General features: G+C 40.7%; 1 protein-coding gene across 1 annotated transcript in view; it reads right to left on the bottom strand.

Moving 5' to 3' along the window:
• ARID1A (AT-rich interaction domain 1A) overlaps positions 1 to 23,752 on the bottom strand; it is a 90,788-nt gene that overhangs the window by 9,799 nt on the left and 57,237 nt on the right. The window contains exons 5-12 of the mRNA XM_026702545.2: positions 12,203 to 12,443; positions 11,176 to 11,265; positions 10,607 to 10,774; positions 8,400 to 8,715; positions 7,467 to 7,612; positions 7,263 to 7,372; positions 3,615 to 3,824; positions 2,967 to 3,171 (exon numbers count right to left, since the gene is read on the bottom strand). Coding sequence (XP_026558330.2) covers positions 2,967 to 3,171; positions 3,615 to 3,824; positions 7,263 to 7,372; positions 7,467 to 7,612; positions 8,400 to 8,715; positions 10,607 to 10,774; positions 11,176 to 11,265; positions 12,203 to 12,443 — 1,486 coding nt within the window. The remainder of the gene's footprint in view (positions 1 to 2,966; positions 3,172 to 3,614; positions 3,825 to 7,262; positions 7,373 to 7,466; positions 7,613 to 8,399; positions 8,716 to 10,606; positions 10,775 to 11,175; positions 11,266 to 12,202; positions 12,444 to 23,752) is intronic.

Genomic DNA, 23,752 nt, shown 5'->3' with positions numbered 1-23,752 from the left:
AGAGATTGGAAGGGTTTTTCTTGATGCAAGATAATAATAATAAATAAAAAGTCTTAAAAACTGGAGATAGCAAAGAACAAATCAGCTGATGTGGTTCATCTACAGCCTCAAAGGTAGCCTGGCTGAGGTCTGTGTACTCCTAGCAGCCAGCCAGAGTCAAACTCTCAATTAAGATTTCCATTAGTTACCATTTCAACATTGATATCCCTCGCCTAGCCTGGCAAGTTGATGAGTCATTTCAGCTTTTCATTAAAATCCTCTAGAGGTCATGTGCAGGTCATGTTTGTTTATGCCCCACCTTCAGGGCACCCTCTTCCCTCTGCTCCCTCCCAGTCTGGGGACCTCTCCGGAGAAGGCAGGGCAGCGGAGGCCCAGCAGGGAGCTTCATTCATAACCCCTCCCCCACCCTCTCCCCATTCATTAGCCTTTCAGCTCCATTCCTTTCCCCTGGGAATCCAAGAAGCAAAGTCTCAGCTGCATTCTAATACACTCACATCAGCAGGAAGAGGTTTCAAGGCATTCCCTGCCTCGCTGCCATTTGTTGTTCCTCCCCACCCCCTGGGGTCCCCCCCCTCCCAACTCACAAATTTACAAACTGCTGGAAGGGTGCCAATTCCAAGCACTCTGAACTCAAGTCTAACTGGCTGCACTTCCCAAGGCGCATGAGGCTATTCATTCATAACTAAAGCCAAAAAGGCTGAAAGCGGTGGCAGACTACAACAGAAAAGCGCTCAGGCTACAGGAGTCCAGGAGACCAGATCTAACCCACGAAACAGAATGGATCTCCCTACCGTAAAGGAGGCCAGCTTGGCATGTGCTGGAATGATGCTTCCATCACATAGCCGGACTCTGGATAACCAAGTATTTTTCCTATACAAAGATGTTGTTCTGACATGTACTTCAGTGCACCCAGTTAGCTCTATCCAATAACAAAGACATTCTTAGCTATATATTAGCAGAAATGATATGAACTAAAGCACAATAGGACTTTACATGAAAGAGGCGTGCAGGCACCAGAAACTCAGCAATCAGTGTTCAATCTTTAAACAGGCAGAATTATCCTGAATAAGCAATGATAGCTCAAGAGTTATCATAGAGTAGGAAGTACGTGTATAGTCCTCTGGCACCCCTTAGTTGACACAAACAGATGAGAGGAAATTTTGCCTAACAATCCAGAAAGCCAAGAACAAAGTAAGGTCACAATGTTGGGCTGGATTGACTTAGCCAGGTGGACTTGTCAGCTCCCTTCTAAATACAGGAGTGTTTGGTTTTTAACTTTATCCCCAACTTAGCATATCCAGAAACATCACAAGCATATAATATTGTTTAGCTATGTATCTTCGGTATACTGCCTTCAATTTTCACCAAAAGAAATCCCTCAAAATGCTTTGCACCACTAAAATACAGAACCAGAGTAAGATGGAACAGGAAAGGCATACACCCAAGGGGACAAAAATAGGAAGGACGTGTCATTTGGGGCTGAGATAACCAAGTTACTACTGTGTTTCCCCCAAAAAATACGACCTACCCCGAAGTCCTAGCTTAATTTTTACACGTGCACCCAAAATAAGTCCTACCCCTAAAGTAAGCCCCAATTAAGCCCCCACCCACTCCAGGGTGCCCAGGTAAAAATTAATCTGTGTGTGTGTGTGGAGCTGCCCTACTACTTACCTTCAGACAGTTGCAGCCAGGCCTCACACACCCCGACACCTGCCTTGCTGGCCCATTTCTTCTGCAGCCAGCAAGGCTTTCCTGAAAGCCTCTGCAGCCGATAAGAGAACTCTGGATCGATCCAGAGCTCTGTTATTGGCCCAGAGGCCTTCAGGAAAGCCTTGCCAGCTGCAGAAGTAGTTGTTCCTGAAGGCCTCTGACAGCGAAAAGGAGGCCGGGAGAGACACATGCAAATGAGGTGAGTGAGTGGACAACATCCCCTGAAAACAAGACCTGGTGCTTTTTTTTGGTGGCAAAAAAAAAAAAAAAGAAAAAAGGGCAGGGTCTTATTTTCGGGGAAACACAGTAGATGCCCTTTGATTGGAACAAGAAAGAATAGACTGCACCTACTGAAAATTTTCAAGAATCTCTGTTCAATCATAAAAAGCAGGATCCTTGGCTCAACATCTCCCCACTCCCCTTCTTATGAATCTGTCCATTCAAGCCTTCACTTGGTCCATCATTTTAGAATTTGGTTCTCCAAGCCCTACCCTATATGTCCTTTATCCTGTGAACATTATTCCTTCATTTTCATCTCTTATTTCTCTATTATTAGGAACAGTTTGCTGGTCCACTGCTCAGATAATCAAGAACATTTCTCTTCTAAAGAAATCCCTTTGTGATAAAAGTAGAACCACTATTCCGTCTGAGTTAATTTGGAAATATATTGGTTTCTCCCAAATCACTGCAATCACTAAAAGAAGACTCCGCCATAGAAAACAATTCACTCTCTCACTACAGACACTGCCCACTACTTAGTTGAAGACAAAACATTATATGCATGAAATAAACTACACATGCTGAAATAATTTTGTATTAAAACTAGAGGATCACGATGAATAGCTTTACATTAAATCCATCACTGTAACCCAGGAGATTATGCATGCTGGATATTAAAATACAAGATGTCAAATTCTACATATTAGATTAAAGCTGAAGCTAGTTGGAAAAATCTGTTGGATAACTTTGTCGCCTGTTTCTACGTTAGTGTACAACTCCAATATGTCATTTTTTTCCCCTACTTGACAAAAAGACACTTTGTCTGGAGCAAGGAGAAAGCTCTTTATCTGAAGTCTAAATATGAAATCCATGAAAATAGCATGCACAGAGGTTTATGTAATTAGTTTGAAAATGTTCCAATGAAAATTAGGATCCTTTGAGCCTTTACAGTTTGTTCATTGACGCTGCCGTCTACTGGAAATCTCCTGTGGAGCAGGCAAAATACTCAGTGGGCTGTAGAAAGCAACTGGACTCACCTGGAGATGGAGGCTGTATTTTGGTCTGTGATTTCTTGTTATCCGTTGCAAAGATGTCTGGGGGAGGGTCTTCACCTCGTTCAATCTTGCACTCGAAAGCATAAAGACACTGGATATACTGCTTCTTCAGAGAGCTAGCTGCACTGCTAGAGGTGCCCACATTCAAATTGGTAGCTAACTCCCGCCATTTCTTGTTCTTGTTAACCTGCATAAAGCCAAAAGTACCAAATATATTTTATTTTCCTTGAATCCAAATCTCACACACGCTGCTTTCCTAAAGTGTACATTAAAAGCAACACCAGCAGCCTCTCAAAAATAAACAAGAGACGGCAATAAACCTTTTTGGGAAGGGGAGAGGCCACACCCCTCTAGTAGTTCAGCTTAACAATGGATTAAAAGGAAATCATTAGCAATTTAGCCACAATTTGTTGTGATGAAGTGGAAAGTAACCTTTTCACGTATTTCTTTTCTTTTTCTTGGCTGTATACTTATTTTTTTCTTTTTGCTTTCTGTATCTTCTTTTATTTTTAATTATTTTCTGTTTTCGTTTATACAGTGGCATCTTTTTAAATAGAAAAAGAGGGTTCAAGTGTCCATTTCAAATATTCTTCAACCTGCTACGAGGATATCCCATTGTGCTTTACTCACCTGAGTCAGCCCGCCAATCTCCTTCACAGAAATGTAGAGTCGATACAGGTCTAAAGGTTTTCTTCCAACTGCTGGAAGATTGGTCATTCCCATTGCTTTCTCCTCAGCGAAGGCTAAATAACGATCTACCCATATTTTTCTCTCTGGCTCACCACCCAGCTCATATAATTTAGTAATCTTTTCATTTGTAGTGGTGGAGGAACTGGATTTCTAGAGAAAGAAGAAAGGAAGAGGCCAATTAGAAAAATGACACAGTTTAACACACAATGAGAGGAAGTCTAAATCTCCCGAGATCCTCTCATAAAGCAGAAAAAGAAATAGTATTCCATCATAGCACACACCTATTGCACTCAGTGAAAAAGAGTATAGCAGTAGCACATAGATTTATATACCGCTTCATAGTGCTTTACAGCCTTCTCTAAGCAGTTTACAAAGTCAGCATATTGCCTTCAACAACCTGAGTCCTCATTTTACAGACCTCAGAAGAATGGAAGGCTGAGTCAAGTTTGAGCTGCTCAGGATTAAACTGCTGGCAGTTAGCAAAATTAGCCTGCAATACTACATTCTAAATAATACATTCTAACAGGCACGCGGGGACTCAGTGGCTAAGACACTGAGCTTGTCTATCAGAAAGGTCAGCAGTTCAGTGGTTTGAATCCCTAGCGCCGCGTAACAGAGTGAGCTCCTGTTACTTGTCCCAGCTTCTGCCAACCTAGCAGTTCAAAAGCATGTAAAAATGCAAGGTGGGACCACTTTGGTGGGAAGGTAACATTTAGTCATGCCAGCCACATGACCTTGGAGACGTCTTCAGACAGTGCTGGCTCTTTGGCTTTGTAATGGAAGTTTAAAGGGGAAAAAATGATACAATTGATGTGTTTCAAAGGTTCAATAATCATGTTAATTGAAGCCTGATAGAAGAAGAAAACACTAATGCAAAACAAGGAAGAACCAATCCTATCTCCCATTGGAAAAAATAATCCATAATCAAGGTACTGCTACAAAAAAGGACCTACTTCCAATATCATGTACAGACAGTCCCCAGATACAAATGAGATGTCTAAGTCTTTCTTTAAGTTAAATCTGTAGATAAGTCAGACTGTTATCTAGAGTTAGTCAACACAGTATTAACAGTAACATGATCCAGCTTAAAATGGCAGATGGCATTCTCCTTCCTTGAACTGATGAAGCCGTGCAATGTTTTTATGAGTACCACAATGTTTCGATGTGTATACAGTCATTATTAATTAAGTAGTTAACTCAATTTTTAATATAATAGGTTTTGTAGCAGTCTTTCATAAAATTTGAGTTATCCATAATTCAGATGTTGTCAACCCAGCTTTTTTTAGGTAGACACATTCAGTACCTTCCTTGTAAAACTGTTAAATTATCTGCTTACTCTGAATTAGAAGAAGCAGCTATCAGATTTCTGAATCATAATTTAGTTACAGCTTTATAGATCAAAAGCAACATATGGAATAAATTTAAATATTTTTTTTCTTTGTTAACAGAACATTGTATTATCTGAAATGCACTCAAAATTATTATATTTTCATTTTGTAACATTTTCCTGAAAAAACCCCACAAAAGTAGCATACTTCTGAAAAAAATCCTGTAAATGCTTTAATGCTTTACTGAGTTTAAGAAATGCAAACCAAAATAATATCTAAAACTTGTTGGAGTTGTCGTATTATGTTTATATTGAAAAAAAGTATTCTTCTGAGTGTTTTCCTATGCACAACTGAAAGTACTACTTTTGAGGCATATAACCTCACACCATCTGGGAACAAGCAGTCTAAGGATTGTCACTTCCCATGTGGACTTTCATGGTTAGACATCCTTCTTAAGAAAAGTTATAGCTGTAAAGCTAAGGCCTAGCCAAGTATATCTCCCTAATACAGTGGTCATTTTTATGCCACTGTGAGGTTTTCCCTTTCACCAATTCATTTTGGACAATTAATTATTCAGCATTTATACCAATTGGTTTCTTTTTCTGGGTTTCACTGGGGTTTTTCTATTCAGTTTGTGGAGCTTCTTTCCTGCTTTGCTGACAATTCAAAATGCTCTGCGTTTTCTTTCATTATGTCAGTAGTTGGTGGTACCCGTTTTATCAACATATTTTTTTATTTGCTTTTTAATATAGTATCTTGAGGATCTGTAAGAATCTGAATATGATAGGAGCAACGTATAAAGCTCGTGAAAAGGTTTTTTAAACTTTGATAAAATAGCATCTGTATAAATGAACATTTAAAATAAACATAGAAACATATCTAGAGAATCTATGCTTCAGGACATATCTAAATAACATAATTTTGAAAGTAAAGCCAATTTCAAAAACATAAGGCAGATTCTCCAACATTTTTGTAAACTGAGGAGCATCTTGAGAACATGGTATGAGTACTCTTACAATATGGCTGCCACGGAGAGGGAAACTTCTGCATTCACAAAATGGATGCCATAGTAGAGAAAGACATAGCATCATCTGACCACAAGGCAAACTAGTAAAGATACTCCATTCTACTCAAAAGTTCTGCTCAAGTCAAGGGTCAACTCTTTCCCATTATCCACTTTATCTTTTTCTGGGTGTACTCCCCCCCCCTCAAAAAAAGAGAATTGTACCTCCCTAACATTTTTAGTCTCTTAAAATGCGGGAGGGGGGAAGGGAATTCTACATTTCTAGAAATCAATATTTGATGCTGGGGGTTTAGGGTTTTTTTTAGCATCTAATTTTCTGTTTAATTTTAATTGATGATATTTAATATGTTTTCACCTCAATTTCTGAAGTCTGTATTTATTTTACCCTAATTTTGAATTATTTTCATTAACCAATGTATTTTTAAAACTTTACAATCTCAGTTAATGCTGAGGCAGTTTCCTAGTCTTCTCTTATCAATGTTATGGCTAATCTGTCCTTCATATCAGGGAATCGAGTTGTTAATCTCACAGAGAAGCTAAGCTGCCACTGATATCCTGAATAACTTCCCATGGAAATTAGAAAACCCCAAAAGCCATTCTACTGCCTTCACAAAAATTAGAATGTGATTGCTAAGACACACTGAATAAGAATGAAGTAATGTCAAGAGGAAATATGGCTGTCAGGCAGGCTAGAACACTTCAGTCCAATTCATACTGTACGGATGTGCCACAACTTGCAATGGAGACAAAACCTCTGTTCAGGTCAAGGCATCTCCTTCCAGGCTGCTACAGATGAACCTTTAAACCCGGGCTGTGAATTAGCCACATAATCACATGTTTCTCCCCTCTGACACCCAATCCCCATTTCTTGCCTTAAATAAGAAAGTCTTACCAGGACTATCAGGAATGCCAGTTTTGAAATTATGTGTCCTTTCTCTTTGGATAGCCCTGCCAACACTAAATTAGGTTCAATTAACAAGGCTGATACTGAAAGAGGCACAAGAAATGGGAGTTTTGAAGAAAAAAACAACCCCACTCGTTAATCAAGCTTTAAGTTCTAAGTTGTTCATCAATATTTTCACTAAAGCTCAATTATCAGCTATAAAGAATATCCTAATCAAGAACTTCTTTGAATTGCCAACTTGGAAATAACTATTTTATGTGCCCTTAAAAACCTAATTTGTCTCACTGAGATACAAGTATTTAAAGTCAGTTTATTTGTTGTTGTTTTTTTACCTTTGACTTGGATTCAGCTTTTGGTGTTCCATCTGCTTTATTGTTCATTTTTGCTGCAGGGGTTAATTTAACATCTCCGAGTCCCATCATTTCAGGACTTGCAGCCATCCCTACAGAGAATCAAGACATCAACATAATCATGTTTATTAGTGGATCATCACAAAATCCAGAACAATTGAGAAGTGACTGAGAGATATGCCTTACCTGCAGAATTGTTGGCCATATTCCCACCCATTTGATATGGTGGACCCTGGGGATTCAGCATGCCAGCCATGCTATTAATTCCTTGGCCATAGGGAGGACCAGTTCCCATCATTCCTCCTTGGTTAATGTGAGGATAACCAGATGGCCTAAAAACAACATGACTTGATTATGTACTATACTGAACAACGTTTTTATTAATTAACATCAGATAGGGAGAAATGAATCCCTACAGAGACTGACAGTCATTGATAGAAAATTTTAATTGTTATCTCTCCTGCCAAAAATCTCCAAGACACTGTGTGCAAAGAATGATCAGAAAAATTGTGAACTCTTAACTCTCTTGCGATATATTTATTGCACAAATGTTGATGAAGCCACAGACAGGAGTCTGGGTTCATTTGCCTTGCCTCAGCTATTCAGTGCCCACATTCAAAACTACTATTCCTTGGTTAACGGGAACTGCTGAAGGGGAATACATTGACACACCCTCTTCATCAAATATCTGCAGACCTAAAAATACCAGGTATTTGAGTCCATCCCCTTTCATACCCAAATTTCATTTTTAAAGTAGAACAGCTAACATGCCTTAGTCTGACTTGCAGATTATATACAACAATACAAAATTCAGGAAGCATGGCTTTAGAACAGGAGTCCACAACTTGTGGGCCACGGTCTATTCATAACTGGGTCATGAGTGGTGGGTTGGTGCACGTGTGCACTTGCAGTCCCCTCACGCTCGTGGTAGACACTAACGCTCGCACCCACCGCTTACACAAATGAAGTTGTGCCTGCTCTTCACAGAAAACCACCCCCTTTCTCTCCCCCCCACCCCCCACCCATGTAGAACTGCCAACCGGGAAAAGTTGGAGGACACTTCTTTAGAAAGATAATGACCCACAAAAGAACATTTCAACCTAGCCCTCGCACCCTTACCTATTCTGGATTGAGTTGACGGCAGCAGCATGCATAGCAGCTGCGGCGGCTTCTTGTGCTTTCCTACCACCTGGTGGAGGACACATCCCACTTCCTACTTGGGGAGGCATGCTGGTCATGTTGGGTCCATAAGGCCTATTGCCCATGGCAGCGTGGCTCAGTCCTCTCCCTGGCGGAAGTCCAGGGTAGGGTGGTATACCAGTCTGACCATGGATCTGATTCCCTGCTCCCATTGGGTTCATGGTTCCTCCCATTCCTGGGCTGGGGTAATTTGCATTGGGCATCGCATTGTAGTTTGGCTGCCTGGGATAACCACCTAGAGAGAAAAATAAAGCCGGTAAATCTGCTAGGTCTATCTGTACGTAAAGGCATACATAGAGAGAGGGGAAATTTTGGTACTCCAAAAATAGATGTTCAAGTTACTGATTGTAATTCACATCAGCTCTCTTTGAAAAGAGATCACGGAATGAGAAAACATTTTTCTGTGTATCTTTTCACCAAAGATCTGTGGACTCCACTAAAACCCATTGTCAAAGACTGAAATAAAACAAGTTCAGATGACTATAACAACCCCACTGAAACTAATTATACTGATCAGACAAATGTTATTTCCTGATGTTCACACATGCTCTATTTTTAATTAAGGACTTGCTGAAGAAGTCACAATTGCTACCCACATTGGAGGAATGGCTGGTGAAGATGACAGAATTAGCAGAGATGGCAAAGTTTACTTATTTGATCAGAGAAAAGATAATAAGTACACCCCAGAAGCCCCTTATGTACTTAAAAAGGAAAAAATGAACTTAAGATTGATGGGTTTGATGATTAGAAAGGGTAAACTATGGAAAAAGGAAAACTTTGCTGTAATCTTAGAGACGGTAAACTATGAATGCACCTGGAACTGCTTTTTAAAAGATAGGAAGGCACTTCTTTATAACGTTTTCTTCTTTTCTTTCTTTGTACTTTTTTCTCATTACTTTTATTTTTTCTTTTAAAAGTTGTGTTGTTTTTAAAGAAGGCACAGGTATGGGTACACATATATCAGTTAGCCAGAGATTGCAACGTATGGCCCTCAGACTGCAAAAGCAATGCAATTCAGGCTTCAGAAGAGCACACCCCCCACCCCCCAAGAAATAAGAGCTCAGACAAAGAGAAAAAGAATAGGGTGCACGTATTTTCACACCTTTTGCACAATCACTAGCTTTGATTCTATCAATGGCAGATAGAGTGTACAGCCTGCCGAAGGAAATGTGGCCCTCAAAAAGAAAAATCTTTTCTCTCCCTTGCACAAAATCATAATGGTTGAGTTGTTGCCACATAAAGCCAAAATGAAGCACAACACATTATGTCCTAGAATGAGGCAGTAACTAAAAGCCATGAAGATTATCAAGCAGCATTATAGAAGATGCGTATCTCTCTAAACCATCCTGTGGTAGTAAAAATGTTGAAAATGATATTTCTGCACACGTTTTACGATTAGGCCAAGGCAGTGCAAATTTCAGTCCCAATGATGAAGACAAAAGTCACACAATATACTAGATCTAGCAAGCAATTCATTTCATCTTCTAGCAAGATCGTAAACAGATAGCTTTTATGACAACAGATAAGAACTTTCATGTTCTCTGCTCATTAGTTTAAGTGGGTGATTGTGTGTAACACTAAGCTCAGTACTTTTAGGACAATCCACAGCAATCGTTGGGCTTGTGTAACGCCCAGATGCACAGTCACAAGTACAGAAGCTTCCACTTTAGATCAACCACAAATCAGCATATTGAATGAGGTAAAACCTATTTTTTCTGAAATTCTTGTTTGAAATAGGTTTCTATTCAACAAACTTAGTTAATAGGGCCCGTCAAATTAAAACTGTTTTGTTCAATTGTGCAAAATCTTCTGCATAACTCAGTGCAGTTCTACAGCAGTAAGCAGTGGTGAGACATCAGGAGATTGCTGCAGCTTATCCTCCTAAGAGTAAACTTGTCCTCAACCATGGCAACTTTTAAGATGCGTGGACTTCAACACCTACAATTCTCCAGCAACATACTGACTGGGAATTTTGGGAGATGAAATCCACACATCTTAAAATTGCAAAGGTTTAGAAACACTGCAATAAATGATGGTTTCATTACATACCAGTAATTCATAATTCTGTTTTAACTCACAAACAGTTTCAAAACTTATTTGTTGTTAGTGTAAGGGCACACTCTCACCTTGTGGCCCGTACTGACTGCCCTGAGGCCCATAAGCGCCCATAGAATTTTGTTGGTACGGTCCCATCCCAGTGTGCATCTGTCCTCCAGAAGACTGACGTGGAGATAAGGCAGATCCAGGCTGAGGAGAATTATACTGGGGAATCTGTGGATTCCTCTGTATATAACCTAGTGAAGTAATCAGTTCTATAGTTAGGAAACCATGATTATGTAAAAAGGAATATGTACTAAAGTACCAACACACTTAACCACGCATTCCTATAAGCTCAGGAAGCATAGCAATGGCTAAACCACAAAATTCCTTTGTGGCAATTTCTTACTCTTTGAAAACAGCAGCATGATACAGTGTTGTTGCTATATTTACTTTACTTCAGAGAGGAAGCAAATCTCTTGGCTGCTTCCAGTTATTCAACAAATTACTTGATTAGAATTCAATACAAAAGGAGCATTGGGCAGAAAGAATTAATACTTCCAAAAAAGTAGTCCAGTGTGGTACAAGCTTCCGAGTACTTCCAATCACAATCATACACACATATCCTGAAATATCATAGAAAATGTGGCATACACACCTCTATCTGGTGCTATGGTTGACTGATTCATGGAGGAATGCAAGAGGCTATCTGATTGGCCACTCGGTGGTCGAGGTGGCATTTGGTTGCCTAAGACAAAAAAAGAAATAAAGAAAAAGAAATGGTTAAGAGCAGTATTTCTCAACCTTGGCAAGTTTAAGATGGTTGAATGTCAATGATGGCTACCTAGGGAATTCCGGGAGCCAAAGTCTACCCATCTTAGATTGCTAAAATTGAGAACCATTGAATTAGACTATAATTCTATATTTCTTGCAATGAAGAATTCTATATCCTACCATCTTCCACAAAATGAGCTGAAACAGATGCAAACTTACAGATGTAAATTAAAATGAGTGAGAAAGATGTTGCATCTTTAGTTAATGTCCAAGTAATTTGGGATTTAGATTTGAACTCTATTTACTGTCAAAATCTATAACACAAACGCTAATGAATAAGGGAATGTGAATATTGTAGAGTTAGTATGAGCTGTAATATTACACCATAGATGGACAGCAGTGGTGATTTAAGAAAATTCTGCAGCCCTTCTCAAATTAGAATTGGTGATTGAAGCCCTGATCCTGGGTCTCCTTGTCGCTATGAGGACTCTCTAAACCAGGGGTGTCAAACTCGATTTCATCAGGGTTGTGTGACCTTGGAGGGGGGGTAGGGTGTGTGTGGCCAGTTCAACGTCACTCATGTCGGGGTGCATATGGTGGCCCGAGCGCTCTGCCAGCGAATACGGGCTCCCAAGCTCTGTTTTCAAGTACGACAGCCTCTTGCAACCCTCTGCCAGTGAAAAAGAAGCTTGGGATGTCCTCACGCGGTCCTTACAAGCTCCATTTTCACTGGCAGAGTCACCGTGGGTTAGTCTTTCCCTGTTTCCAGGGTGGCACCGCAGGCCAGTTCTAAGCACCCAACAGGCTGGATCCAGCCCCCGAAGCTTTGAGTTTGACACCCCTGCTCTAAACACTATTGTACAAAACAGTCAAAGTAGCTTTAGCTTCTCATGTCACCAGAGACATGTTACCTGGCACTGCAGCAGGAGAAAGTGGACCAGAGCGGGACTGAGCAACACTAGCCGGTGACCCAACAGGTGATGGGGAAGGTCCTCGAATGCCTGGCAAGTGCGGAGAGGTATGTGGAGAGAAAGGAGACTGAGCTGGGTTACTCTGCTCTCCTTGACTGCTGGAAATCCCTGATGTGCTTACGCCAGGACTCAGTGCTCCTTCGGTACCCATAGGCAAATCATCTATTGAACCAGAGAGATCCTGCAGAGACACACAGGGAGGTATAAGCACGTCATAACAAAGTAGACGACAGATATGAATGCCAGTTATTTCATAAAGAATTTAAACAGCCTGCCTTTTAAGCAGACAAATGTTATGCTTTTAACATTTCCAGGTAAAAGTCACTTACTTAATACAATTTTCAACAAGCCGCTTTTTTGAGAATTCCAGAAAACTTAAAATGCCACATATTAAATGTTTAGTGATTATCTAAGTGATGGGCCAAGGAAACAGACTGTGCTGAGCGGACATGGATTTTTGCGGCTATATGAGCTTCCCCTGCCCTTTCAGAGACCACCACCACAATGTGTATCATAAAGGGTTCTTGACTGTTTTTCCTAGGGTGGTGTAAATGTTTGTATTGCACTCAGTAAGCCAAGCTGAAGCTGTTATGCGTACTCAGAATTCTTGCACCTTAATACCATGATAATCTCCATTGCTGCTGAGATCCTTTTGGATCAAAAGGAGATGGAGGGGCTGAGGAGAAGCATATATGCCCACTTCCGGCTCACCAATTTTTGCATAGCTGAGATAGTGGTCTATAAGTGGTCTATATTAATGGTCACTGAACCTATGTAAGGGGTCCTGGTGAAAAATTATCTCTTACCCAGTTAAGCTAACATTTAAAAGGATCCCACAGCAAGTGATGAGACAAGGAGAATGAAAAGCAGTAATAAATCTACCAGGAACCTTTCATGAGAAAAGGGAGTTGACCTGAATGGGACTATATTCATTCAACCTTAATCATAATCTTTTTGCCCTGATGTCATATATCAATTATCATATTTTTAAATGTCATATATTTTCATGAATTGTAAGAAGCAGGCAAGAGAACCAAGGCTGTATTTTGTATGAACTCAAAATCTGTGATCCAAGAACCTTCAAACTAAACGTCCAATAATTAAAATTATTTGCATCTTAAGACACTTGATATAATAGTTTAAATTCTATTTGCAATACGATTTTTTTTGCTAAAATAATAACAGATACATTGAGGATACCATCGCGGGAAAAGCTGAACGATCTAGAAAAATACATGTTAATAAATTCTCAATTTATGAAATCCTGTTTAGTCATCGCAAGTATAATGGTCCCAGCTTCTGTGCTGACACCCCCTTTTGTCGCCCTCTGAAATAATAGTCAAGTCCATTCCAACACAAATAGTCTCAACAAAGCAACTGCATTTTACCTCAGTTTTATCACATTTGCAGTGATTTATGTCAGGTATATAATACAATAACAAAAATAACCATAATAACACGCTTTTGTGTTTTAACATTCAAGAGCAATACAATGGATACAGATGATCCATACTCATATTGATAGCAATGTTCACAATATATGAGGGGATCTACAAAGATGAGGGGGGGGTCAAACTATTTTCCAAAGCACCAGAAGGCAGAACAAGAAACAATAGATGGAAACTAACCAAGGAGAGGAGCAATTTAGAACTAAGGAGAGATTTCCTAATAGTGAGAGAAATAAGCCAATGGAACCTCTCCTGAAGTTCTGGGTGCTCTAACAATGGAGGTTTTTAAAAAGAGCCATTTGTTTGAAATGATATAGGGGGTTAGACTATAAGACCTCCAAGGTTCCTTCCAACTCTTTTATTCTGTGTTCTATCCACATGATGGTGAAACAAAAGATTGATATTTTACACTTCTATTCTCTGTCAAATTAAGGTTTTTGAGATGTGGGAACCAGGGAAAAATATGGCAAAAACTGACAAAGTGATATATTTGTTCTGGCCTATTTCTGAAGATATCCTTATCCTTCCCCTACTCCAATACACTTAAGGAATATTGGAGCAACTAGCTCAGGAAAGAAACTGCAAGTTAGCAAGTCTTATAAAAAAGCAGAGTGGAAATATCAAGAAATCCCACTTGAGCTGAATTCATTTGAGGAAGGTTTGAATAGCAAAACAAAGAGCTAAGAACATTTCCATTCATATTCAGCTGAACCTAAAAAGAACATTTACTCACTGCAAAAGTAATGGAGCTTTTTATATGAACCAGCATTACAAGGATGAATCTAGTTTAAGATCTCATAAAAACCCATTCTTCTCTGGAAAGGAAAGAAACTCAAGTCATGTAGGCCCTCTTTCATGCAGGCAGCTATCTTCCTGTAATTGTATTCATCACTGAATCCTTACAATAATGACCACGTGGCCCGGAAGACCTCCATCAGGTGGAGTTAAGCTGGACAACAATATTTACCACTGTTTATTAATGCATCCCTTGGCAGGCCCTTATCATCCACAATTTGTCACCAGTGAAATTGTGAAAGGAAAAAGCATCCATCAAAATATTGTTTCTCAAAAGAGCTGTGGAAAAGCGAAGAATTTGGGGAGCATTTTTGAGTTCCATCACTGAGCAGGCCTTATTACTATGTAGCCAAGCTGGATGTCTTATAGCACTTTATTCTGGATCAGCATAGCAGATAAAAGATGGGAATCCATCACTGGAGGTTTCTAAGAAGAGACTGGACAACCATTTGTCAGAAATGTTATAGGTTCTCCTGCTTGAGCAGGGAGTTGGACTAGAAGACCTTCAAGGTCCCTCCTAACTCTGGTATTCTGTTTCTCTTAAACCACAACTTCCTAAATTTGGAAAAAAATGAGAGTTGTAATGGTCATCAAAAAAAGAGTTCCCTACTGTTTAAACAGTTATTTTACTGTACCATCTGCAGCAGTGGCGGGATTCAAATTTTTTTACTACCGGTTCTGTAGACATGGCCTGGTGGGTGTGGCAGGGGAAGGATACTGCAAAATCCCCATTTCCTCCACACCCCACTAGCCTGCTTTCCAGCTCCGTTCTCCTGTGCGGGGCAACCAAAGAAGACCCAGCCAATCAGCTGGGATTCGGGAGAATAGATGGGTGGCGAAGCCAGTCAGAGGTGGGATTTGCCGGTTCTCCAAACTACTCAAAAGTTCTGCTACTGGTTCTCCAAAACTGGTCAAAACCTGCTGAATACCACCTCTGATCTGCAGGGATATTCATAATGCCTATATTCCTGGTGTGTGTGTGTGTGTGTGTGTGTGTGTATGTGTGTGTGTGTGTGTGTGTGTGTGTGTGTGGTGTATAACCCCTGGGCCACAGCCCACCACCAAGTCGTGGCCTATTTGGAACCATGGTGCGTAAGCGGTGGGGGTTGACACACAGCTCAACTTGCGCAAGTCGAGCTGCATGTGTATGTGCGCTGGCGCCCTGCTCATGAAACCCGGTCCCCCCCCTCCCCTGCCAGCCAGGCCGCCAAGGTTGGGAACTGCTGCTATATTCTGCCTCTTTTGCATTAGTATCCTGGATAATACAACAATACTTTATAGTTCCTTTTTTTATTGTAAATCATTTATAACTGAGATCTAAGCAAAATACTGTAAAACATCAATTATTGAAAGACCTCCTATGGTTATAACATACTTTTAAAAGCAACTATTAAAATTGCCTGTATTAATCTACTTTTTTTTTAGGTGCTTACAGTACATTTTCTATCTCTGCCCTTTGGCTGTAATAAAGTTCATCCTTAACCTGCAAGGGTACTTATGAAAATATGCAAGGAATTGAAATTTTAAAAAGCTATTTATTACAGCCCCCCAAAGCACGTAGTGTTTTAAGTTTTTCAAACCTTTTCAAATTCAAAGCTATAACCCAGAAGGATTCAGCTGGTGGGCAGCAGAATTATTCCTTGAAAGAACATCTCTGACCTTGCACAGTGCACAGCCTAATTGCTAAGAAAGCTTTTCTCCCTCCTCCTTTAAATATAGTCAGTAAAGCAAGAGAAAACAGGAGGTAAAAATCAACAGCAGTAACTCTGCCAGCATGAAGGAACGTCTTGGTCTGGATAATTTCTCCACGTGTTTCCAATGTGTTTTTTATGCCTTTTATTGCTCATCTGCCATGCAGATCAAAAATGTTGGAGGCATGCCAACTATTTCACACAGAAATCTCACACTCCAGGCTGGCTGCAACCCCAAAGCCTTCATTTCTTCACTTGAAATACTGCCCAGTGTTATTTTGGGATGTGACCCGATAGCGGAAGCCCACAGGGACTCTGAAACTATAACTGTTCCAGCTGTGATTGGTTGCCCAATTCAACCTTATTGCCAGCAGGAGTTTGTTCCTGCTGCTTATAAAAAGGGAATCAGGCGCTAGATTCACCTTTTTCATACCAAAACAAAACCATGCTTGAAATTAAAAAGCCTGAAAAAAAGGGGGAATTAAAGAGACAGCTGCCAAAATAAAACTGATTATTAGTATGCTTGAAAATGAGAGAATATAATAGCCTTAGCAAATGTCATAAGGATCTGCGTATCTGTCTGTTTGAAATCCAAGTATCAAAATCTCACCAATATTCGTATTAAATATGGATTAAAAGGTGTCTGTTAAATTATTTTGCTCATGATTATGAGGATTTTTGCTGATATGGTCCCATATTGCCTAATAATAGAAATGAATCACTAGATATATGTTCAATCACTTTAAACTCTGTACGAATGGGCCATATTTGTTATTCTTCCTATTGTGGTACAGGCAGTACTTTTTTTTTTGTTACATGCTTAAAAATTTCACAAAATATCTCTTTATCTGAAAGATTCTGTGGTAGGCTACTAGCCATAAAAGGAAGATAATACTTTTTGCTAAGATATTTAAATGTGAAAGAGATGCAATTACGATAATATTCTTCAAGTGAGAGTCCATGGAGGCTTGGAAGGAGATATGGAAATAAAGGGAAGAAGAAAACAAGAAATCTGATAGAAAGTTAGGAGAAAAGAGAATAGTTGCACACCCAAAATTAGCAAAAGGAAAGAATTCCATACGAATTTGAAGCAGCCTACTCGATCGCTATTGTAATATAGGTTATACAATGTTTAACTATAAAGTAGTCATCAAACAAACAGAAAAAAATGTTAGGACAGATTTTTAGTGATAGAGAAATCATGAATCACCAAACATTAGATATGTACCACTTCAAAACTGTTGTATTGGCTTTAAATAGTTTTTAAGTCAATTTTTTTTCTACGGATCCCTGAGAATGAACACAACTATGCTGGTTCATCAAGATTAGAATCAAAAAGGTCAATAATTAAATTCAACTGTCAAAAATAATACTGAAATAAAGCTAATCCTACATGCATAAAATGTTATAATTATGAATCTTCTTCCCTAAGATTATGAACCATACACAGGCTTCCAAAGTAGTCATTTCCCATAATTTCCATGATTATATGTCACATTCTTTGTGACATATAAATCTGCCTCCTGATTTGTAGCTGTAGAATAAGATAAAAGATAGAGCAATACCTCGCCCCAGTTCCAAACTCTGAATGAGCTTGATGCTTTTCAACCTAATGACTACTTTGGCCTCACGGGGTTAAATGATAATCTTCTACCGTTCACTCCCCTCAAATGCAAAAGCAGTAAGTGGAAGCTACTAGGAGCACCTTTGCTAAGAAACAGTGCCAAATAATGTCCTTCCAACTACTCTCTTGAAAGGGTGACTGGAGTGTCTAGTTTGTTTACCAAAATCACCATACAATGTAAATCACCTCTGGCCATATGGAAGTACATAAAGAGAAAATATTAATAGCCTTCACCCATATACTTTTCCCCAACGTCCCTAACTCTTTTGTACAAAATTCAGTTATCTCTTCTGTAAGACCCTCTTGTGTAAATACAGTAAGCAATTCTTTTCAGAGCAATCAAAGGAACATTCAAAGTATCAACTCTTGGTACGTAGAATGTAAATCACCTCTGGCCATATGGAAATACATAAAGAGAAAATAATAATAGCCTTCACCCATATACTTTTCCCCAACGTCCCTAACTCTTTTGTACAAAATTCAGTTATCTCTTCTGTAAGACCCTCTTGTGTAAATACAGTAAGCAATTCTTTTCAGAGCAATCAAAGGAACATTCAAAGTATCAACTCTTGGTACGTACGTGTTCTACATATTCTTCAACTGCTAATTTCAGATGGCAAAATCATTTCATTATCTTAAGTGTTAAGAGGAAAATTTAATTTTGAATAGAGATGGGAACGGAATCGTAGAAACAGTAGTTTTAATGACTGATATTTGAATTTCATAATCACACTGGATCAGAAATTAAAATTTTGTCTCTTAAACCTGAGTTTGTACAAAGCAAGTTTTCATATTTTTATTCAGGAAGGTTAGATGGTAGGAATAGGATTTTATAGGGCAGGGGTGTCAAACTCACGGGCCGCGGGCCGGATGTGTCACATGCTGGCCACACCCATGCCCGGTTTAGTGAAGGGAGGAATAGTCACAATATGTCACATGACAACACGAGTTTGACACCCGTTATAGGGAAATTACTGGCAATCCCAATTAAATGACTACTTAATCCCGCACTAAGAATTTTAAAGTTGATTAATTTAATTAAATTATCACTTTTGGGGTGATATCTCCAATAGAAACAGCATTAATTACAAAAGTGACTAACACATTTTAGCTTATTTTAGGGTTTTGAAGCCCAACTTCAATTATTCCTCTGAAGAACTATCATTAAAAATTTCCAATTTGGGGTAAGTGACTTAAAGCATTGGGTCTGGAATTAATCAAATTAAATTTGATGCATTTGTATTCCACTCTAGTGTACTCCCAGAAAAATTCTTTTTTCACCGATTTTGAGAAGACCCATAAATCTTACCCTTGACAGGGGATCTAAAGTAAAGAAGCAGTGTTAGTTTGTTTATATTTCCTATTCCTAAACTGCCATCTCCCTGCAGTTCCCTGCCCTCCTCAGCTCAAGAAGAGACTATCCAAAAGACTTTGCTAGGGTCCAAACACTAGGCTGATTATTTTTAAGTGGATAAGACATCCTAGGACAGTGGCGACTAACCTTTTTGGCACCAAGTGCCAAAACGGGAGTGCGTGCACACCAGAAACTGGAAGAGCAGCTCCCCAAACCGCACAGACAGGAGTGCTAGAAACCAGCAGCTTAGCTTCCTGGTGCGCGTACATGCGCACTGACCACCTGGTCTTCCTGTTTCTAACGCGCATGAGCATACCAGCTGGCCGGTGCACATATGCTCTCTGGGGAGCTGCTCTTCCCATTTCCAGTGCTCCTGCATGCGTGAAGACCAGCTGGCCAGCACGCATGCACACTGGAACCTAGAAGAGCAACAGTTGATGGATGGCGTGCCCAGAGAGATGGCTCTGCATGCCACTTCCGGCACGCGTGGCATAGGTTCGCCATCAGTCCCAGGACCACTGATAAGCACCAACCCATCAAAGACTTACAGCACTTACTAAATCAACACTCTGAATTGTTCCTGGGAGCTATTGACAACCAATGCAGCAACCAGTGTCAGGGTTACACAATTATGACAACCTTGATTTGCCAACACAAGAGAGGCTACATTTTCAACCAACTTCAGTTTCTAAGTGATCTTCAAAGTTAATTCTATGTAAAGGAGATTGCGGTAAACTGAATAGGCTGGTGATAAGTGGATAACTCACTTTGCCAGGACCATATTTATGAGAATATGCAGCCTTTAGTTATACACTGCTCAAAAAAATAAAGGGAACACTTAAACAACACAATGTAACTCCAAATCAATCACACTTCTGTGAAATCAAACTGTCCACTTAGGTAGCAACACTGATTGACAATCAATTTCACATGCTGTTGTGCAAATGGAATAGACAACAGGTGGAAAGCATAGGCAGTTAGCAAGACATCCCCAATAAAGGAGTGGTTCTGCAGGTGGTGACCACAGACCACTTCTCAGTTCCTATGCTTTCTGGCTGATAGTTTGGTCACTTTTGAATGCTGGCAGTGCTTTCACTCTAGTGGTAGCATGAGACAGAGTCTACAACCCACACAACTGGATCAATAGTGCAGCTCATCCAGGATGGCACATCAATGCGAGCTGTGGCAAGAAGATTTGCTGTGTCTGTCAGCGTAGTGTCCAGAGAATGGAGCCGCTACCAGGAGACAGGCCAGTACATCAGGAGACGTGGAGGAGGTTGTAGGAGGGCAACAACCTAGCATCAGGACCGCTACCTCCGCCTTTGTGCAAGGAGGGACAGGAGGAGCACTGCCAGAGCCCTGCAAAATGACCTCCAGCGGGCCACAAATGTGCATGTGGCTGCTCAAACGGTCAGAAACAGACTCCATGAGCGTGGTATGAAGGCCCGATGTCCACAGGTGGGGGTTGTGCTTACAGCCCAATACTGTGCAGGACGTTTGGCATTTGCCAGAGAACACCAAGAGTGGCAAATTCACCACTGGCGCCTTCACAGATGAAAGTAGGTTCACACTGAGCACATGTGACTGACGTGACAGGGTCTGGAGACGCCGTGGAGAACGTTCTGCTGCCTGCAACATCCTCCAGTATGACCGGTTTGGCAGTGGGTCAGTAATGGTGTGGGGTGGCATTTCTTTAGGGGGCCGCACAGCCCTCCATGTGCTTGCCACAGGTAGCCTGACTGCCATTAGGTACCGAGATGAGATCCTCAGACCCCTTGTGATACCATATGCTGGTGTGGTTGGCCCTGGGTTCCTCCTAATGCAAGACAATGATAGACCTCATGTGGCTGGAGAGTGTCAGCAGTTCCTGCAAGATGAAGGCATTGATGCTATGGACTGGCCCGCCCGTTCCCCAGACCTGATTCCAATTGAGCACATCTGGGACATCATGTCTTGCTCCATCCACCAACAGACTGCACCACAGACTGTCCAGGAGTTGGGGGATGCTTTAGTCCAGGTGTGGGAGGAGATCCCTCAGGAGACCATCCGCCACCTCATCAGGAGCATGCCCAGGAGTTGTAGGGAGGTCATACTGGCACGTGGAGGCCACACACACTGAGCCTCATTTTGACTTGTTTTAAGGACATTACATCAAAATTGGATCAGCCTGCAGTGTTTTTTTCCACTTTAACTTTGAGTGTAACTCCAAATCCAGACCTCCATGGGTTGCTAAATTTGATTTCTATTGATAATTTTGTGTGATTTTGTTGTCAGCACATTCAACTATGTAATGAACAAAGTATTTAATAAGAATATTTCATTCATTCAGATCTAGGATGTCTTATTTTTGTGTTCCCTTTATTTTTTTGAGCAGTGTATTTACAAAATTAAAAATCAGTATGGGGTCCCTACCCTGATGGCTTACCTCAGTCTACACAATGGATCTATTTCAAATGGTTTGATTATAACTTGCCCTTTATTCTTCATGTTTTACAGCCAAAGCTGTTTGTATGCATACACACAAAGGTCACATTTTTGGTTCCAACAAACTCAATTACATAAGTTATGTCGACCAGTTTGAAAAAAAGTGATTTTCAATGTATATGTTTTTGAAAATTTGAAAAAAAAATTCCTAGACTTATTATTTAAAGTAATATTGCACAAATATTCCTTTTGACAGCCCTCCTCACTCTCACACACACACCACTAATAATGGAAGGAGTGTTTGAACTCATTAAGCCTCTATTTTGAAAAGGAAGAATTTTCCATTTCTCCCCCTTTCCTGACAAGAGGCCCAGATTTCTGTAGTTTTCTGCCACAGAATGCTTCAGAACAGAAGAGAGAACATACAAAGGTTCAGAGCCTGAAGAAGTAAATGTTCCTTCTGGTCAGGGTTTAGACAGAACTGGTACAAGCTGCTTGCTGTATCCGCAGTGCAGGAAAGGAGGACTTGCAAAGAGGATCTGTGGAGGAGGAGCCTGGAATGTGTGCTCACTATAATTGTAAAAAATAACCATCTAAGCAAGTTATAGTGGAGGAAGAAGCGGGGGAAAGAAAGAGAAAGGGCGTTGGTACTTACCTGACACACCTGTTCTCTTTGAGCTGTGAAGAGCATCCAGTAGTGGGAGGTGCTTCAGCCTCTGCATGTCTAGGCTGGGCTTAATTTGTGGAATGCTCCTCCTCCTCCACGGTACTTCTCCCCAGCGTTTCCCAGTTTTGGCTCAGCCTCGTGAGAGATAGGCAGTGCTTGTGATTCTTCCTTGGCCGAAATAGGAAAAATTCTTTCCTTGATAGCAGGTTTGAAAGTTAATCAGCTTGTCTTTAGAATCCTTTAGCCTTCTAACCACATTGCCATCTTTCGATGTTGGCTCGCATTACAGAGATTGCTCGCATTACAGGGAAGCGTCAATTCGCGTCCCAAAGCGGCGGGTGGCTTCGGCGCTGCTCCGTGCCCACTCCCCACAACTGATCTTTCTACCCCTGCCATTCCGACAGATTGCCGCAGAGTTTCTTTTACCTGAACAGCGGCGTGAGCTCTTTGCTCCCAACAGAGTCGTATCACTTTCCTTCCCCCTCTGAACGCCATTTGGGGTGGAGGATTAGTGCCTTCCACCCTTCCCCGTCGTTTAGCCTTATAGGAAAAGCCATCAGAGGGTATTCCTTCACTTGGTGGGAGTTTGCTGCTGGGGAGCGCGCCAAAAGATTAATGGCCGGAGGCCCTCTTTTCTTACAAGACCTCGTGGCCGCGAGCCTGTATTCCATTTCGTGCTGTTCTGAGCAGAGGTTCCCTTCAGGAACACTGGGGACCGTTATATCCTCGTCTTGGTTTTTTTCTACATTCGAGGCTATTCTTACAGTTAAATTGTTGGCTTAACCCTCACAGCCCAATCAACCCAGCGGCACAACAGCGAGCACCTAGGCCTGTGTCGCCTGTGCAGGGAAGCTGTTGAAGGCCTTTACCCTTATCAATCTGGGCCTTTAGGCGTTCTCAATTTGCCTGTTTGGTTTCTCAGCACCTAACATCGTGCCACTTAATTAATATTCATATTGCCATATATATATATATGTGGTAATAATAATAATAATAATAATATTCTCTTCGGTATATTTTAATATCAATAAAATATTATTACGGAGATAGGACTCATTATAGATAGGTATTATTAAAAAAAAAGAGGAAAGGGGGCAATAAAAACATCATCAGGGCAACTGGTCTGTCCTCAGATCAGGCCCTGGGCGTGCCAACTGCCTTCACAATATTGCATTGTATAACAAGCATACTGCAATTCCAACTTCAATCGAAATCGTTCTTCTCTCAGATGGCTCCGCCTCTTACGGGAACATGTCCCTAATTCCAACCTTAGAGCCCACCAAGATATTGCTAAACTTATAGCAGCTGCTGAATACTCAGCTGATGCAACTTATCATGCAGTCAAGTTTTCAGCCAGGGCCATTACTTCACCATGTCACAGCGCGACGCTTACTATGGTTAAAACATTGGCAAGCGGACTTTAAGCACAAATGCAAGCTGGCTTCATTCCCAATTGTGGGAGACAGACTGTTTGGCCCTTCCCTTGA

The sequence above is a fragment of the Pseudonaja textilis genome, chromosome 10, assembly GCF_049901715.1.
Source record: "Pseudonaja textilis isolate UNSWEBS1 chromosome 10, rPseTex1.2, whole genome shotgun sequence".
NCBI lineage: Eukaryota > Metazoa > Chordata > Lepidosauria > Squamata > Elapidae > Pseudonaja > Pseudonaja textilis.
This window is presented reverse-complemented; position numbering and strand designations above follow the sequence as displayed.